The 16859-nt window shown below is 31.3% G+C and overlaps 1 protein-coding gene across 1 annotated transcript; it reads left to right on the top strand.

Moving 5' to 3' along the window:
- The first annotated feature begins 6007 nt into the window (after positions 1 to 6007).
- LOC7474599 (trihelix transcription factor GTL2) lies at positions 6008 to 8776 on the top strand. Its single transcript, XM_002319599.4, has 2 exons — positions 6008 to 6623; positions 7078 to 8776. Exons 1-2 carry the CDS (start codon positions 6235 to 6237, stop codon positions 8567 to 8569), a joined length of 1881 nt encoding a protein of 626 aa, XP_002319635.2. The 5' UTR covers positions 6008 to 6234; the 3' UTR covers positions 8570 to 8776.
- Positions 8777 to 16859: the final 8083 nt, after the last annotated feature.

Genomic DNA, 16859 nt, shown 5'->3' with positions numbered 1-16859 from the left:
TGTTTTATTTGAGAGTTTTTTTATTGATATATTAATTAATCTATAATATTGACCAAATTTATGTGCATTTATATATGTGAATTTATCTGTGAACAAGATAAAAATTTAAAAATTAATTAATTAATTGTTAAAAGAATTTTTATAAGCTTTTATGCTGTCCAAACTATACATGATAAAATACAATTGCAACAAGATAGAAGGCTGCGTTTCAATTAAATTAGTTTTGGTATCATCTTTCAATTATCAATATTTCCAATTTATCCAAGTTACTTTCTACTAAAGTCATTGTATTCATACTCAGCATAATAATCACTTAAATCACATAATTAAGGAAAATGTTACCAAAACCAAACCAAATTCATGAATTTTATTAATAAATTGATAAATTAATATAATTTTTTAATTAGATCTCTTGAGTAATGAAACTAGTTTGACTCAATTTAAAATGATTAAAATTAATAATTTAATATTAAATTGGTTCATAAATAACATGTCATTTATTATCTTTAAGAGTAATTTGTATATCATCCATCTATCATGAATTACATGTTATGTACTTAGAAAAAAATATAAGCATAGTTAAAAGACTCAAGATGGTTCATGATTTTATTCAAGGCTTGAGTCTGATTGGTTAACAAATGAGAATTTTATTCTATTGTTGTTTTTTTTATTTTGTTTTTATTTGTTCTTTTTGTTACATTATTTTGTTCTAATTCACCTCTTTTTATCAATCATGGAAAATCTATCGTTTTATTTTTACATAATTGAATTATTTCTACAAATATAAAGGGAGAAGTACACTTCTTCGATTCCTTGCATTGTTACTATTTTCCCAATAACATATTAACTAAATTCTCAACCAAACTTCCATCCAAATTCCTTGTTTTTAGTGAAGATCTTGAAATTCTAGATATGTGATAGATTTATTCTTGACTAAGGTATAATTAAATTGAAAAAAAGTGATAGCTTGCTTACATTAATCTACTTCATGTCTATCTAGGTCATGATATTTTTATTTATTTTTATTTTTGTATATATAGAAATTCTTTAAAGATGCTAATGATATATGACCACACCCGTACATGGTAGCTCTCCCAAGAGATATTGTTTCATCGGAGCCATATAGTGAGTTTTGTCATTGAAAAGACATCTTTTAGGGAGAGAGGTCACTTTTATGCTTTATAAGCGACTAAGGCCCTCATCTCCTTAATGATGATGTATTCTCACACCCGCACATAATAGGCCCCTAAGAGGTATTGTCCCATCAAAGCCACACATGGGGTTTTGTCCTTGAAAAAAGTCTCTTGAAAAGAGAGATGATCCTTGTGCTATATAAGTTATTAAAACTCTATCTCCTAGCTGATGGGGGTAGTGACATCATTATAACCTCCCAAACTAGGAGCTTGGGTAACGCAACATGGCTAGCATTCTCATAGATGACGTCAACGATGATGTGAGCCCACACTCGCACATGGTAAGTCTCACTAGAGTCACATAGTGAGTTTTGTCCTTGAAAAAATGTTTTTTTGGGGAGAAAGGTGACCCTTGTGCTATATAAGCAATTAAGACCATCGTTTCCTAGTCGACATGGGATGGTGGCCTCATCATAGCCTCTTGGGTTAGGGGCTTGGGTAGCGCAACATGGTTGGCATTTCCATAGACGATGTCAATTATAATATGTGCCTACACACGCATATGGTAGGCCCTTAAGATGTATTGTTCTAGTAGAGCCACATAGTGAGTTTTGTCCTTGAAAAAAACATCTCTCGGGGAAAGAGGTGATCCTTATACTATATAAGTGACTAAGGTCATCATCTCCTAGCTGACGTGGGACAATGGCATCATCAGGTGCTTGATAGATGGTTTTTATAAAGAAAAGATTCTTGCACAATGTATCTTTAGAAGTGAACTAGACATGCGCATGCGCTATGCTGCGAGTCCGCATAAATTTTATTATATAAAAAATGATGAGTAAGTGTTGCTGATGTGTTTTAAAGAAAGAAGAAAACTTTACGACTCAAGTTATAACATCGAATGGTCAACTAAGCTAGTTTTACTTTAATTAGATGAAAAAAATAAGCAACGATAATAAATATACAAAAAAAAAATTTAAGTAACCACCATAACCTAAAAAAAAAACCTTCTTTCAAAAGTAGGAAAGCGATGTTGTTTAGTTTTTAGTCAATTAAATATGAAAAAATAAAATTGAGAAAAAAATAATTAAAAAAAATAATGTGAGTCAACCCAAATTAGCATGATAGACATTTAACCATAATAATAAAGGGTAAGCCAACCTGGTTTAACTCTCCAAACTCGTGTTTCAAGTCATGAAGTCAAAGATAATATGATAGAAAATAAATAAAAGAAAACCACAAAATTATTATTTTTTTAAATTCTAATATTGAATGATGAAATCAAAAAATAAAATAAGCCAAAAAATAGGATGTCAATCCCTTTTACCTTTTCAAACTTGTGACCTGGGTTATTAGATCAAAAGCATTATACATGAAAAAATCATGAAGCCCAATCCCCAATAAATCAAACATTGAAGGATGAAATAAAAAAAAGTAATAAAAATAACAAGAATAAAAATCAAAATAAAAAATAAATTAGAGGACAACTATAGTTTTTTTTTTATTGGAGAGTGAAATTGAAAAGAAAATTAACTTTAACAAAAATGACAAAAACAAATCAAAAGAATGGGGACTAGATTAGAAAATATAATATACCATAAATTTGAATTGAATGATAAAATTAAAAAATCAATAAAACTTTATAAAAGGGCAACGAAAAAAATAAAAATCAAAAGAATAAGTACTGAATTGAAAAAAATAATATATGACAAATTGAGATTGAAAGATGAAAATAAAAACAAATTAAACTTTTTTTAAAAAGACAATAACAAAAAATAGAAATCAAAAGGATAAGATCTGAAGTTGAAATACTAACAACAAAGAGGACCAATGTGTAATTCCTGGGAGAAGAGAGAAATAGAAGAAAACAAAACCACACCAGCAACAAACCACTCCACCGCTACCAACACGTGCAGTCCGAAATGCACAGGCACCTCCTCGGGCATACCTCTCACAACCTTTTTATTTAAATAATAATTAATTATTGTTAAAAGATTAAATTACCCTCGAAAAACTTGACAATAAAAAAAAGCTGAGCGAAAAGACCAAAAGATGCATAGTTTATTTTTTTATTTAAAAGGTAAACTTGTCCTTTTATTATATTTAAAAAACAAAAAGACAAAAAAAATAATTTTATTGTGCTTAAAAAATAAAAAATAAACACTTATATTCAGAATCTTTTAATGATCAATAAAAATTGAAAAAAGACCAAATACCCAGCACAAAGGCATTTAATTTTTTTAGAATGATAAAATGATAATTACGCTTCAAGTAGAATATACTATGATAGATAAATTACACGTGGACGTTTGAGACAACTCATGTATGCCCACAGGATCAAAGAATCCTATTCTTCACATCATTCTTAATTTTGGATTTTACTTGGTGAAAGTTTGTCGTGGCCGCCCGTCATCCTTGTTTACAATCCATAATGTAGATGCAGGGGCGGAACAACGGGAGGCGAGCACGAGCCGGCACTGCAAAATATTTTAAATTTTTAAATTTTTAATGTTTAAATATAAGATAATATAATATATTTTTATTTTAAATAAATAAAATTTTTAATAATAAATTATATTTTGAGTTTTGACTCTCTCTGTTATATAATTTCAGCTCCGCTCCTGTGTAGATTGACTTCTTAATTTAATAAAATAATTTGTGCTTTAATCTTGATGAAGCCAATAAATATATTAAGAATTTTTTTAGTGTAGCTTTTAAATTATGATTTTTAATTTTAAATTGTTATTTAAAAGTTTTTTTTCATCAATAATTTATGATAACAATGAATTAACACGATCTTAAATTAAAATCATGTTTGATAAAATTGACTCAAAGTAAGTGTTTAAAAATAAATTTAATATAAGTTTATATTTACCGATTAAAAATTAAAATTCTGATTAAATCAAATTTTTTACTCAATTTTAAACCAAACATACTTGTAACTATTTCTTGAGTTAAATATTCAAAATTAACTAAATTAATTTATAAAAATCACATTAAATATAATGTAAATTTTTTAAAGATAATTAAAGTGCATAAAAAATAAGTTAAAAATGGCATGTTAGACTATGTTTGGTTTAGTACTAAAATTGATATTGTTTTAAAGCCAAAGCAAAGACTGTAACTGCATATAGTAGGGATGAGCAAAAAAACCAAGAAAATCAGAAAAAAAATAACCAAAAAAACCGAACCGTGAAAAAAAACCGATTAAAATTTTGAAAAAACTGGCCGGTTCGGTTTTATAAGTCTAAAACCGAACCGAACCAGATCCAAACCGAAAAAAACAGAGCCAAACCGGCAAAAAACTGAGCCGAAACCGAGCCAAACCGGTTTGAACCGGTTTTTATCCTAAAAAACCGAACCGAAACCGGTCGGTTTGAACCGATTTCGGTTCGGTTTCAATTTTTTTTTAAAAAATTTAGTTTATTTTTTTTGTTTAATAAAAATCAAACCAAACTGAAAATAATAACTCAATAATCCAATGCTTGTGGAGCCATGCAAATACAATAATTGAAAAGCATAGGAAAAGAGAAAAGTCAAACTCAAAACCCATTAGTCTTTCTTGCGCTTTCAAAACGCCAGTGATGCACAATTCTAGCCAAAGCATTCTCTTTTGGAAAATGAAGGAAATAAATTGACATTATTAATTATGGTAGAAATATCCGAAGCACTCCAGAAGCACCCATAATTTCATACTTCATTTAATTTAATTAAAACAAGTATATTTATTATGATTCATATATTAAAATTGATGTGATTTTCATTTCATTTTTTTATATTATATAAACATACCAATAATCAATACCTGTATCTTAATTTAAATAAATAAAGCTTGGAGTGATGGGTATTTCTGAAGCACTGGATATTCTTTCATTTATAGCAGAATTATAATTTTTTAATTTTCTAGAAAAGAATTTGTTATTGGTCTATCCCCATAAAGGGATAAAGTTGAGAAAATTTTACGGTGTTAAGAGAATAATCAGTTTCATCTTATTAGTTATTTTTTAGATTTATCTTAAAAAAAACAAAAAAAAAACTCATAATTTACAAAAATAAATAAAATAAAAATATCTTCATCTATACAATAATGATTCAGGAATCAAGTGAGTTTGATGGAAACGAAGCAGAAGCCCAGCATTTGATTCTTTCAACAGTAAAAAGCAAAAAAAGCCCAGTTGAGGATAAGGACAGGTGGAGTATGGACACGGTTTGCGCTCTGGACCCAAAGACTGAAATCAAGCGAGCTGGCTGCTGCCCTACAGCTTTTATTTCTGGACATGGAAGATTTCTAAGACCTCAGCAGCCTTTATTCTGAAGGGACTTCATGCTTTTTATTGTTTTCAGGAGCATGAATGTGATGAGAAGACAAATTAATAAAACAACTCGGCCTCACAAGATAGAAATGTCCATGTTTTAACACTATAAAATCTCATCAAAAGAAAATTTAAAACCCGGCAGGGAAGAATCTGGTCAATATCTCTCGAAAGATTTTCTATTACCTCACTCATTGATTCAAAACTTGATTAAACTCTTCAATAATTCATGGAATTACAGAGCAGTCTTCAAACTGTGAATACCCCCATGAATACACCAATTTATCCCAAAAATAGAAGGGCTGGCCTCACTAAAGCTGTGCAAATGCTGCTGTAGCCTTCATTACCATGTGAAAATACCCCATGGCTTCCTTCCTTAAATAATTTGGTCCCAGTCTCTGCATGTTTTCACGTGTCCTGCCATACCCTTGCCGCTAATTACACCATCATGAGCATCAGCTACTGCATAGGATTCTGAAAGACCTAAAGATACAATAATAAGTATCATTGTCTCGCCTACCACCCCCATTCTCAGCTATGGCTATGTATTGCACTTTCCTACTCCAAACACAATGTGCCATTTTCTCTCGTAGGATAGCGAGTTCACTTTCCTCCTAAAGGGTGTGGTGGGCTATCTATAGCCTTCCATGATATGACAAAGTCCTTGATAAATGAGAGAGAGAAAACTAGTTTTTGTAGTGTTGTGAATACCATTTTCAATTTTGCCAATTTACAGCGATAGAGTTGAGTAAAGAAGGGTAGAGAGAACACAAGCACAAAGCACAAAAATGTTTGAAGGAGTCCCAGAACAATTCCATCAATTCATAGCTTCAAGAACAACATCACTCCCCCCACCTGGTCTCTCTTTTCCTCTTCTCCAGGGATCTTCTAATACTACCAACTTCCCTAGTTTTTATCCTTACACTACCTCTTCTCAACAAGTACCGCTACAGCCAAACCTTTTGCACCCAATATTGCACCAAGGTGCACCCACCAACAAAGATGGTGAGAAACAAGAGAATAACTTGGTGGCTATGAATATGGACCAGTTTGAAAGAGAAAGATCAATGCCGGAATTGGTCAATCCGTGGTCTAATGATGAAGTGCTTGCACTGTTGAGGATCAGATCTAGCATGGAGACCTGGTTTCCTGAATTCACCTGGGAACATGTATCCAGGTAAAGACAATACATATATATATACATCAAGATTTTGATGTTTTTGCTCATGTTTCTTCTATTTTCTCTCTTTTCTTTGAGTCACAAATTAAACACTTGGCGAGGTTTTAGTACAAGCATTTTGTTCTTGAAGTTAACTAGCTAGTTAGATATTTGGTCGAATTTAGTGAATCTTTAGCAAGAGTGCTTGAAGATGTGATCATGATTAATCAAAGCTATGCTATAGATAAGTTCTTTCTTCAAGTTTATGATCAGTATCTTGTGTGGGGAGATTTCGAATCTCATACACACACACACTTAATTATTGAGAGAAGGAGAGAGCTAAGGTGGACATTATTTAAAGAAGAACTTGTTTGTATGTTATACAATTGGGAATAATAATTAATGGAAAGAAGAAAATAAATGCTAATGATATACAGGTTGTTTTGGTTTTACACGTTTATGATGGCTACAGGAAGCTTGCAGAGGCTGGTTTCAAAAGGAGTGCTGAGAAGTGCAAGGAGAAATTTGAAGAAGAAAGCAGATACTTCAATATTAGCAACATTAATTACAACAAGAATTACAGGGCTAGCTTTAGTGAGTTAGAAGAGATTTATCATGGAGATCAAAACCCTCACCAAGAAGTTACAGCTGGAGAAAAGAACAAAAAGATAGACAAGCCAGGTACTGAAGATGAAGAACAAGACAAGATGAGACAGAACCTGGAAGAAGAAACGAGAATTGATCAAACGGTAGGAAACCAAACTGATCAAGATAATAATGGGAAATTAGCACTGGTTGAAAAATCAAAGAGCAATAAAAGAAAAAGGGAGAAGAAGTTTGAGATGTTCAAGCGTCTTTGTGAAGATATTGTGAACACCATGATGGCTCAACAGGAAGAGATGCATAATAAACTTCTTGAAGATATAGTTAAGAGAGATGAAGAGAAGGTTGCAAAAGAAGAAGCACGGAAGAAGCTAGAAATGGATAGGATCAACAAGGAACTTGAACTTAGGGCACATGAACAAGCTCTTGCAAATGATAGACAAGCTACATTAATCAGGTTCTTGAAAAAATTCACATCAAGTGACTCTTCTGTTGAAATTCTTGGAGAGAAAACTGCCCCAGATCCTGTTAATGTACCAAACTCTTCAAATGCTTCCAGTTCATCTTCCTTGGTGCTGGAACAAAACCCTAATCCAGCTAGTCAGACCAGTAACGAAAGCCAACTTAAAACAGCTACATCATCCGCTACAGCTTTAGACCATCAAAAGTCCACCTCCATTCTAGCCAAAACCAATACCTCATGGACAGAAAATCAAGAACCGCAAAACCCTACCTCAACTCTTGCCCGAAACATTCCACAAGTGCCGACGACTTCATCTACACTAGCAGTACCTGCAGCCCCCCAAAACCCTAATTTTCTCAATTCTCACAGCAGTACATCAGGACCACCAAACACGTTGCCAAGTCATAATAAAGTGCAAGCAAAGTCTACATATAAAGATGACATTGGCAAGAGATGGCCAAGAGATGAGGTGTTAGCTTTGATAAACCTAAGGTGCAGTCTCTACAACAACAATGAAGACAAAGAAGGATCAGCAAGGGCTCCACTATGGGAAAGAATCTCACAAGGGATGTTGGAATCGGGTTACAAGAGGAGTGCGAAGAGATGCAAGGAAAAATGGGAGAACATAAACAAGTACTTCAGAAAAACCAAGGATGTTAACAAGAAGAGGTCCATCGATTCAAGGACATGTCCTTACTTTCACCAATTAAGCACCTTGTACAACCAGGGAACACTCGTAGCACCGGATAACCGCTCGGCTTCCCCGGAAAACCGGTCAAGGTTACCAGAAACCAGGCATAGCAGTTCATCTCAAAATGGGACTAGTAATTCAACATTGCATGTTGGTGATGGTGAGAAAAATATGGTTCAGGTACCACCTTTGGATTTTGAATTCTAATTCTGCTTCTCTATGTGGTAATGGCAGTAATAACACATAGGACTATAATAATATTTAAGTGGGTATGTTTTAAATTTTGTAAACAATAGATAGTATCTTGTATTTGACATTGTTTCGATGTATTTTGGAGGAGAGACTTGTATGAATATTTGTATTTTAGTGGGCACCGACAATTTGAGAGGGAAAAAAAATAATTTGAGGACTGAATTTCTTGTTCTATATATATATATATATATATATATATATATATATATATATATATATATATATATAATTTCAATTTTCTGCACTAAATTTTATATATCTTTTAGAAGTTTGTTTTCCTTATATGGCATTTGTCCTGGCCTTTTCGATATTCTTGCCAAGCAAACCAAAACAATTTGCAAAGCTTAGTCAGTCGAAAAGGAAAGCGCGAATCATTACTTTTTCGAACCCAACTGGAATATTCAAAGATATATGCATGGATATTGTGTTTATAATTTCTATTTTCACTTGAAAAAAATAATTAAAATGTCCAATTAATTAATTGCGTGTGGATAGCAATTAGCAACATATAATTACTGACGTTTAATCAAGTTCATTGTGGTGAAAAGCTATTAAATCTGAACTATATATTCCCAGGCTTTAAAATATTTGTTTATTTATTTAATATACAATTAAATAATTATGAACATCATTAAATTGACCACTATATATAGAGTATTTTTTTATCCTTAAAATCCAATGTGTTAGGATCCAATTGGAGAGCATTGCATCTTTTATATATGTTTGCATGTATTTGAAAAGAAATTCTATTAATAAATAATATAAAAATCATTCTTAGAACTATGAGTTAATTAATAACATTGATTTAATTTTTGGAATCTTGGTTAGGATTTCAAGATTTAATGGGAGTACAAGTGTATCCTAAACATTAATTAAGATCTTGACAAAATGTTGTAACAGAATGTTTTTCCTTTTCCCGATTAAGAGTTTATTAATTATTATATTTTAAAGTATTTTTGTTTAAAAATATTTTAAAATATATTTTTTATTTTTTAAATTTTATTTTTAATATTATCGTATCAAAACCGTTGAAAATGTAAAAAATTAATTTAAAATAAAAAAAATTAATTTTTTTAAAATATTTTTAAAACACAAAAATTATAAATTACCCTCATCATGGAGTGTTCTGTAATATAATATTTGTTTTTGTTTTAATTGTTTTTGAAATGCAATTTATGATTCAGACACAGCTGCTACTAAACTCCAAAAAAAGTTACAGCGACAACACAGAAACATGACACAATGATTCAGTTTGTGTAATGGGACCTACCACATGACCACCTTATCAGATATGACATTTGCAGAGATGTGGATGTCTATGGTGAATGTCTCCAAAAACTTTGAAAAAAAAAAATAATAATAATAATAATAATAATCACCTTCTTTCCTCTGTCTCTGTTAACACCAAGCCCCCTCGTGGGTTATCTCTGTAGCAGGGGGACGCGGTTGGCCTGCTGTGCTTCCAAAAATCTTGGTTTTTTTAAAATAAATTAATTTTTTTAATGTTTTTTTATTGTTTTGATGTGAGAAACTTTTTGATTATATGTTGTGTGCGTGGATTTACCTGCAGCGCGTCACATGTGAAGATGGTGGTGTCGCTGCAGGCATGTACTGTTTCGCCAGCCATGAAAATGCAGGGACAGAGCTTGAGCTGCTCTGATATACAGACAAATCACTGAGTTTGGACCCGTTTACCAGTGAATCATTTTGTGGGTCCCTGCTAGATCGGACGGTTCGTAATGGCTGACTTGGATTGTTCAAGTCAACACGATCAAGTGATCTCATCTGGTTGACTTGGGCGTGTGAGTGTGCACCTTTTAAGCTGGGTAATTTGAAAGTGTGATATTAAAGATTTGACTTTTGTCTTCTTCTCGTTAAAGAAGGTTATGACTTGCCCACTATTGGTTGCTTTCACTTCAGGGCACGAATTGAGATGATAACAAATATTTGTTTGGATTTTTACCGTATTTATATAGATTTAAACTAGTTTTGCAGGTGAAGTATTTTTATTTTTTTATAAAAAATTATATATAAAGTTTTTTTTAATGTATTTTTGTAGTTTAAAAAATTTAAATTTAAATTAAAAATATCATGCATACATATAATTAAATAAATCAAGAATTATATGTGCGAATAAATAAATAAATAAATCATTAACAATAGCTAAAAATAAAACTTGAAAAATCAAGAGATAAGTGTAGATTTAGATATTTAATTTTAAAAGATAGGGTATTCACCAGCTTGTGTTTGCTAAATTTATTTACTAAAATAATTTTTTATTTAAGCAAGCAATCATAGAAATAGAGAATACAAAATGGGCTTCGAGCTTAAACCCATACGCATGTTGGCTCAGCCTGGCTCATACTCGGGTCTAGGTCTAGGTTTATTGTAAAATAATATTTTAGTTCACAAAAAATTATTTTTTTACCAACCAAAAATTAAACTTGAGCTTGGTCCGTAAATAATTATTTCTCCCAGCCCATTGGTTTGTCTAGGTCATGGAAGGAAGAATCTTATCAGTTTTTCCAAAACTCTTTAAACAATACATATATAAATTTTTTTAATTTAAAAGTCACATGATTTAATTCCTAAAAGCTTCATGATTAATTATGGTTTATTGTGAATAATCAAAACTATATATTACCAGGGGAAGCCCATCAATTTTTGGTTCATAAAATTATTTATAAAACGGGGTTGAAAAAGAGTTTTAGGGGTTAATTAGTTTTGTATTGCTTTGATAAAATTTGATATTTTTCTTCACCTAATTTTCCAGAATTTCTCTTTTAGATTTAAAACCTCATTTCCTTTTAGAATTTCTTTCTAATCTAGAGCTTAGATTTAGTCATTATAGATAAATAATTTAATACTATTTTCTAGGTTTGTCAGATTTTATTTAAACGTGCACCTAAACAAAATGATGGTATTGAAATCATAAGAAACGAATAATAAAACTTGATTAATTTTAAAATGCTTCTACAAATAAGTAATTTTAATAATAATAATAATAATTTGCCTCTAATTTAATTTTTATTTTTGGACCAATCGATATTTAAATTGTTTAAGGGCATAAATGGATTTACATAGATATTTGAGTTTTTTTAAAGGGTTTTTGGATCAAGAAATAGTTGACAACTAGGCTTTTTTGTTGCTGTAAAACAGCCCTAGTTTTATTTTCTGGCGATCCTCTTGTTGCTAGACTCTAGGTTGTAAACGGCGCGTTGCAGTCTTTTTTTTTTTATAAAATTACTAGGTATATAGCATGTTGTTTGCTCAATTCACCAAAAAAACAATTAAGCTCAGGTGCACAAGCCTAAACTGAATTACCCATATACCTAGGTTTTTTTTTTTTTTTTTAGGCCTAGACACTTTAGGCCTTGGCTAGGAGGCCTAAACATATAGCTATTTTTTTTTATTTAATGCATTTTTTCCTTGGATTAAAAAAAAAATTCCTTCTTTTTATTTAAAGACGTGACTTTAAGAAATATGAATCTTTCTGTTATTTAACTTAAGAAAATTTAAGCATGCCTTTATTATTTCAGTCAAACATGCCTAACCTATTTTTTATATTTTTTCATAAAAAAATATTATTTGATATAAAAAAGGTCTCAAATGCATAATTGTCATGAAATATGATTTCATTGATACAAATTTGTTAAATCTAGTGCGGTACATAATCCAAATTGCAGGTTTGTTAGGTTAATATGAATTCACTCGAGTTTTTTTGTTCTATTTTTAATTAAATATATCTTTTACCAATTTCATCATTTAATATTGACTTGATTGATAATTAAACTTTCTAATTTATTTTAATTTGATTCTGGGATTATTGTGATCTCATGAAACAGATAGCGAGTTTAACTGGTTAATCCAAGTTAACCCAAGTTGATTGATTATGTTGTCCTTTCATTATTTCAAAAGAAATTATTTTAATATATCATCGTTTTAATATTTTTTTAAAAAATTCAGCATGCATTGTATTTTGAATTCATAATTAAATATTTTTTAATAACAAGTTAACAATGTCTAGTAATTTTTATACTTCATGGATGAGCTATAGACAAACTTTGGGGGTGAAGTTTAATCCATGCTATTTTAGTTTGTATATGCGTGGGTTAAGGTGAAACAAAGTTATTAAATACGACTGAATTCATGATTTTTTATGTATGATTTACTGGTTAGATGTTTTAACCAAAATCAATCTAAAATAATATTATTTTAAGATTTTTTTTTAAAAATTAAAAATAATATCATTTTAAAAAATAAAATAAAAATCAAACTAGATTTTAATAAGATCAATAATTAACCTATCTTAAAATAATCTAAATCACCTAATTTTAATCAGGTTAATTATCACCTAATTTAATTTAAAATTTAATCTAAATCAGGGTTATATTAGTGTATCATCAAGTTAACATGCTATTCTAAACCGGTTTAATAATATTGGGTCGAAGTTCGGAACTCATTTTAATTTCTCAAATTTTAGTCTTGCAAGATTCTCCATGATATGTCTCGAACTACTGGTGACATTCTAAGCATCAAACGAACTACCCTTTTTCAAGATGACCATATAATACAACTTGTAAAGGAGAAGGAGAGGCATGTATATCCTCCTGTTAGGTAATGGGGTTTCACATATTTTCACTGAAAATATAATATTGCCACAAGGAACCAACTTTTTCAAGTTAACTGAAGGATCCAATCTGTGAAAATAGCTATGGGAATATATTTATTATTTTCTGAAATCTGCACCATTTTAGATACGTATCCAAGTCAGGTTTTCACATGAAGTCTGTATTTTTAGGTTTCTTGTTTGTAATTGAATTGTCTCTGTGACGCCATGAAAGCGAAGCACTGCAAATCTGCAACAGAATCTATTCTTTTTCCTACAAAGATAATTTGCCTTTCCAGACTTTCGGTCTTACGTGTTCAAGAAAAACCCAGTTTGGAATTAGGACAAAATCAAGAAAAGTACTACAATCCTATAACATCGTCAACTAACATAAATAAAGTTGGGAACTTGAAACAAATATGGATCTTGATATGGATTGATTGATTGAATCATAAAAGAGTCCAAATACACATCTTCAAAATGGATCTTGAGGTTTCTCTGCAGACTTTGCAATATCTCTAGACTGGTGGATAGCTGTGTGTTAGTTTTTCGAATTGAATTTATGAGTGCTAATCAGATGTTGAGATCAAAAGTTATGATCATGGTTAATTGACGCTTACAATTTACAAAACTTCCTGAATTGTTTCTATCTGACTAATTGATCTATATACTCTGTGACCATCTATTTCATGTCGTTATGCAAGGTCCCATTGCTTCAATGCCTGGCTATGTTGAAAATACTAAAAACTCCCAAGTATTCAACTTTTCAAGCTCCTTTTTCTGTTTCTATTCTGGGTTCATTCATTGTAATCAGAAAGAGTCTCTGCACCTTCAGTGTTCATGCACATTAATCACAGCTTGCGTAGATCAAAGATATATACAGTACTGTCGTTGCAACAACCATGACAACTGCATCCAGTTAATTATGAACACCAAAAACTTTGGTTCTAGAGGTTTATTTATCCAATATATATTGGCAGGGTGATTTTTATATAGTTGGATTGGAGAAAGAATAATTACCATAATTTTTTTTTTTCTTCTGCATTGAGCTACCATCAAGAATTTGCCCAACATGCCAGCCATTATGCATCAAAGTCTCGCAACACATCTGATTAATTTCCTGCCCCTCATGATGTATTCAACGTGTGAGTCATGTATATGATGTGCATGCCTTCAAGAATTTAAGTTTTGACAGGCACAAAAATATTTCATCCCATCCACTAATGGAAATAAAGTTGTTCTGTGTGCTATTCTATATATACAGAGAATTTCCATTTTTTTTTCTTTTGACAATTGAAAGGCGCACATGTTTACTTTATGAGTAGAACAGTAATTTGGTAGATTTTCTTTTGATATTGTTCTTATCCAAAATTTCCTTTACAGTGACAATCCGGTATTTGAATGAAAAACATCAAAATAAAAGAAATTATGAAAAAATATCTTTTTAATAGAAAAACATTCTGCATCATAGTGTCCGTTGTGGCTGCCACTGTATTTAGGTTAGGATTCGAAGCTAACATTACTGTTCATTCGATGCCATGTAGGTTCGAGGTGAAACCTATCAAAATCAATTTCTGCCAAAAGTCTTCGACGTTTCACCTTTCAATTATGCAGGTCTTTTTTTCTCTCTTCCAACCACAGTTTAACCCTTTGATTCTATGAGCCAGCTGCTATCGTAAGAACATCAACTTGACAACTTGAGTGGTGTTTAAGGACCGAGTCATGTGAGTTTGGACTTTTGTTGTGGGTGGCACCCTCTGAATCTTCCATATTTATATCTTTATCTAATTTTAGACATTTTCCGTACCATTTCACCATGTTCTCCTGCAGTATCTCACCAAAAAACCTTCGTTACCCCCCAAATCCCCTTAAGGAAAAAACAAAAAGAGAGAAAATATTTACACAAAGACTTCCTCTGAATAATGTGGCTATGATCAATAATTTGTGTCTTAGTTGAAACAATGAGAATGCTCTTCTCCTGCTATCCCGCGTATGTATTAAAACCAGTCTAACATTACAGGTTGAGCCAGCAATTCCAATTTCATGACATAAGGCCCGGCTCCTGTTAGGTTTTAATTTGAATTAATTTTGATATTAAATAAATTTAGATGATCTAACATGTTAAAATGTAATTTACTTGATCCAATTAAACCTGATTAAATTAAAATTAAAATAATTAAAATAATAAATCATGTTACTGGAAGACCTGTAACTCAATTATCTATGCTTTTTTTGAATCAAATCTCCAAGTGCCTCTAATGTAAGAACTTTTTCTTTGTAATTTTGGTCCCCTCTATATTTACTTCAATTGTATATAACTCAACTTTGTAGTGAAAGTAAAAAAAAAAAAATCATGCTATCATCAAAACCAATTTGCACACGTTTGAAAATGTAATCCTGACATCTCACCTTTTAACACTCTTCTATAATTGGACTCAATTTCAGTAGAAGAAAATGAAATCCACAATCGACGTGTGCCCAACCCACGGTGCTAGAGCATGCCCTAAACCATAATCGTGCTTGCCAATACATTGAAAAGCCACCATTATCCTTTCTTTAGTTAAGAACACGACTCTTCCAGCCATTCTATTTCATGCTTCCCTTCAAGCATACAAAGCTTCAATTCTTTATTGTTCTAATTTAGACGTGGTTTACCTTTTGGATTGCCTCAAAGTCAAAGGAGGCGTGTGTGCAATGATCATCACCATGGTTAGTTTGTGGAGATAACACTCCATTGAGTAAGATCACATAAAGGTTGGATTTTTATCACACTTCATGGGTGATGATCCATCACCTTTTATGTTAGTTGGTTGAGCCTGAACATTTTCTTTTGTTGTAGATGAAGATGTGACACCCTTTTGTGTAGTTACTCAAGGGAGCCACGCATCCCAATCAATGGGCGGGTTCCTCTTACATGGCATGGAACAATGATGAGAAAGGTCATATTTTGGTGTGTTCTTCAACTTTTCTCTAGCTAGTAGTTATATCTTCAACCATAAAGGGAAAAGGTCAAGCCCCAGTGAGCTTAATGTGAGATCAAAGCGCCTGCCACAAATGTAGCTCCATTTCCTTATCAAGTATTAGTAGGTTTTGTCGATTCTTAGAAACACAGGCAAGCAACCAGCATTGAAGATACTTTACCTGTGGACAGAGGGGAAATTAGAGACGAAATAAGTCACCGAAATTTAAAAAAGTTCGGATTTAATTACACCATTATGCATTAATGGGTAATATTTGGGTTTTTCCCTTCATATCTTTAAGAAATCTCTCGATCAACTCTTGGTCCTTCACTACTGTATATGAAGATAGCTGTGAGTGCTTATTGAATTGATCAATCTATAAATGACAGTACAATTAATTGATTAATTTATAGCACACAAGTGGAAGATTTCTATTAATATTAATCTGTGTCAACTACACAGCTAATATATGTTTGATGATTATAGTCACAAATGTAGTTGCTTGGTAGGACGCGATCACATTTTTTTCTAACTTATTAAAGGGTTCATATTGAATTGCTTAATAAACTTCCATAAATGGACACATTTTTTTTTCTTTTTATATTTTTTTAATTACTCCCCACCTTAGTATTTGTGAATCTAAATTATTTGGTTAGAAAATCTCAAAATTCAATAT

Source organism: Populus trichocarpa, chromosome 13 (genome assembly GCF_000002775.5).
Source record: "Populus trichocarpa isolate Nisqually-1 chromosome 13, P.trichocarpa_v4.1, whole genome shotgun sequence".
Taxonomy (NCBI): Eukaryota; Viridiplantae; Streptophyta; class Magnoliopsida; order Malpighiales; family Salicaceae; genus Populus; species Populus trichocarpa.
This window is presented reverse-complemented; position numbering and strand designations above follow the sequence as displayed.

Excerpts from the sequence above, each read along its gene's own strand:
- LOC7474599 (XM_002319599.4), top strand. The coding sequence starts at position 6,235 with ATGTTTGAAGGAGTCCCAGAACAATTCCATCAATTCATAGCTTCAAGA. Across the intron at positions 6,624-7,077 it reads ACCTGGGAACATGTATCCAG|GAAGCTTGCAGAGGCTGGTT; the intron begins GTAAAGACAATA and ends TGATGGCTACAG.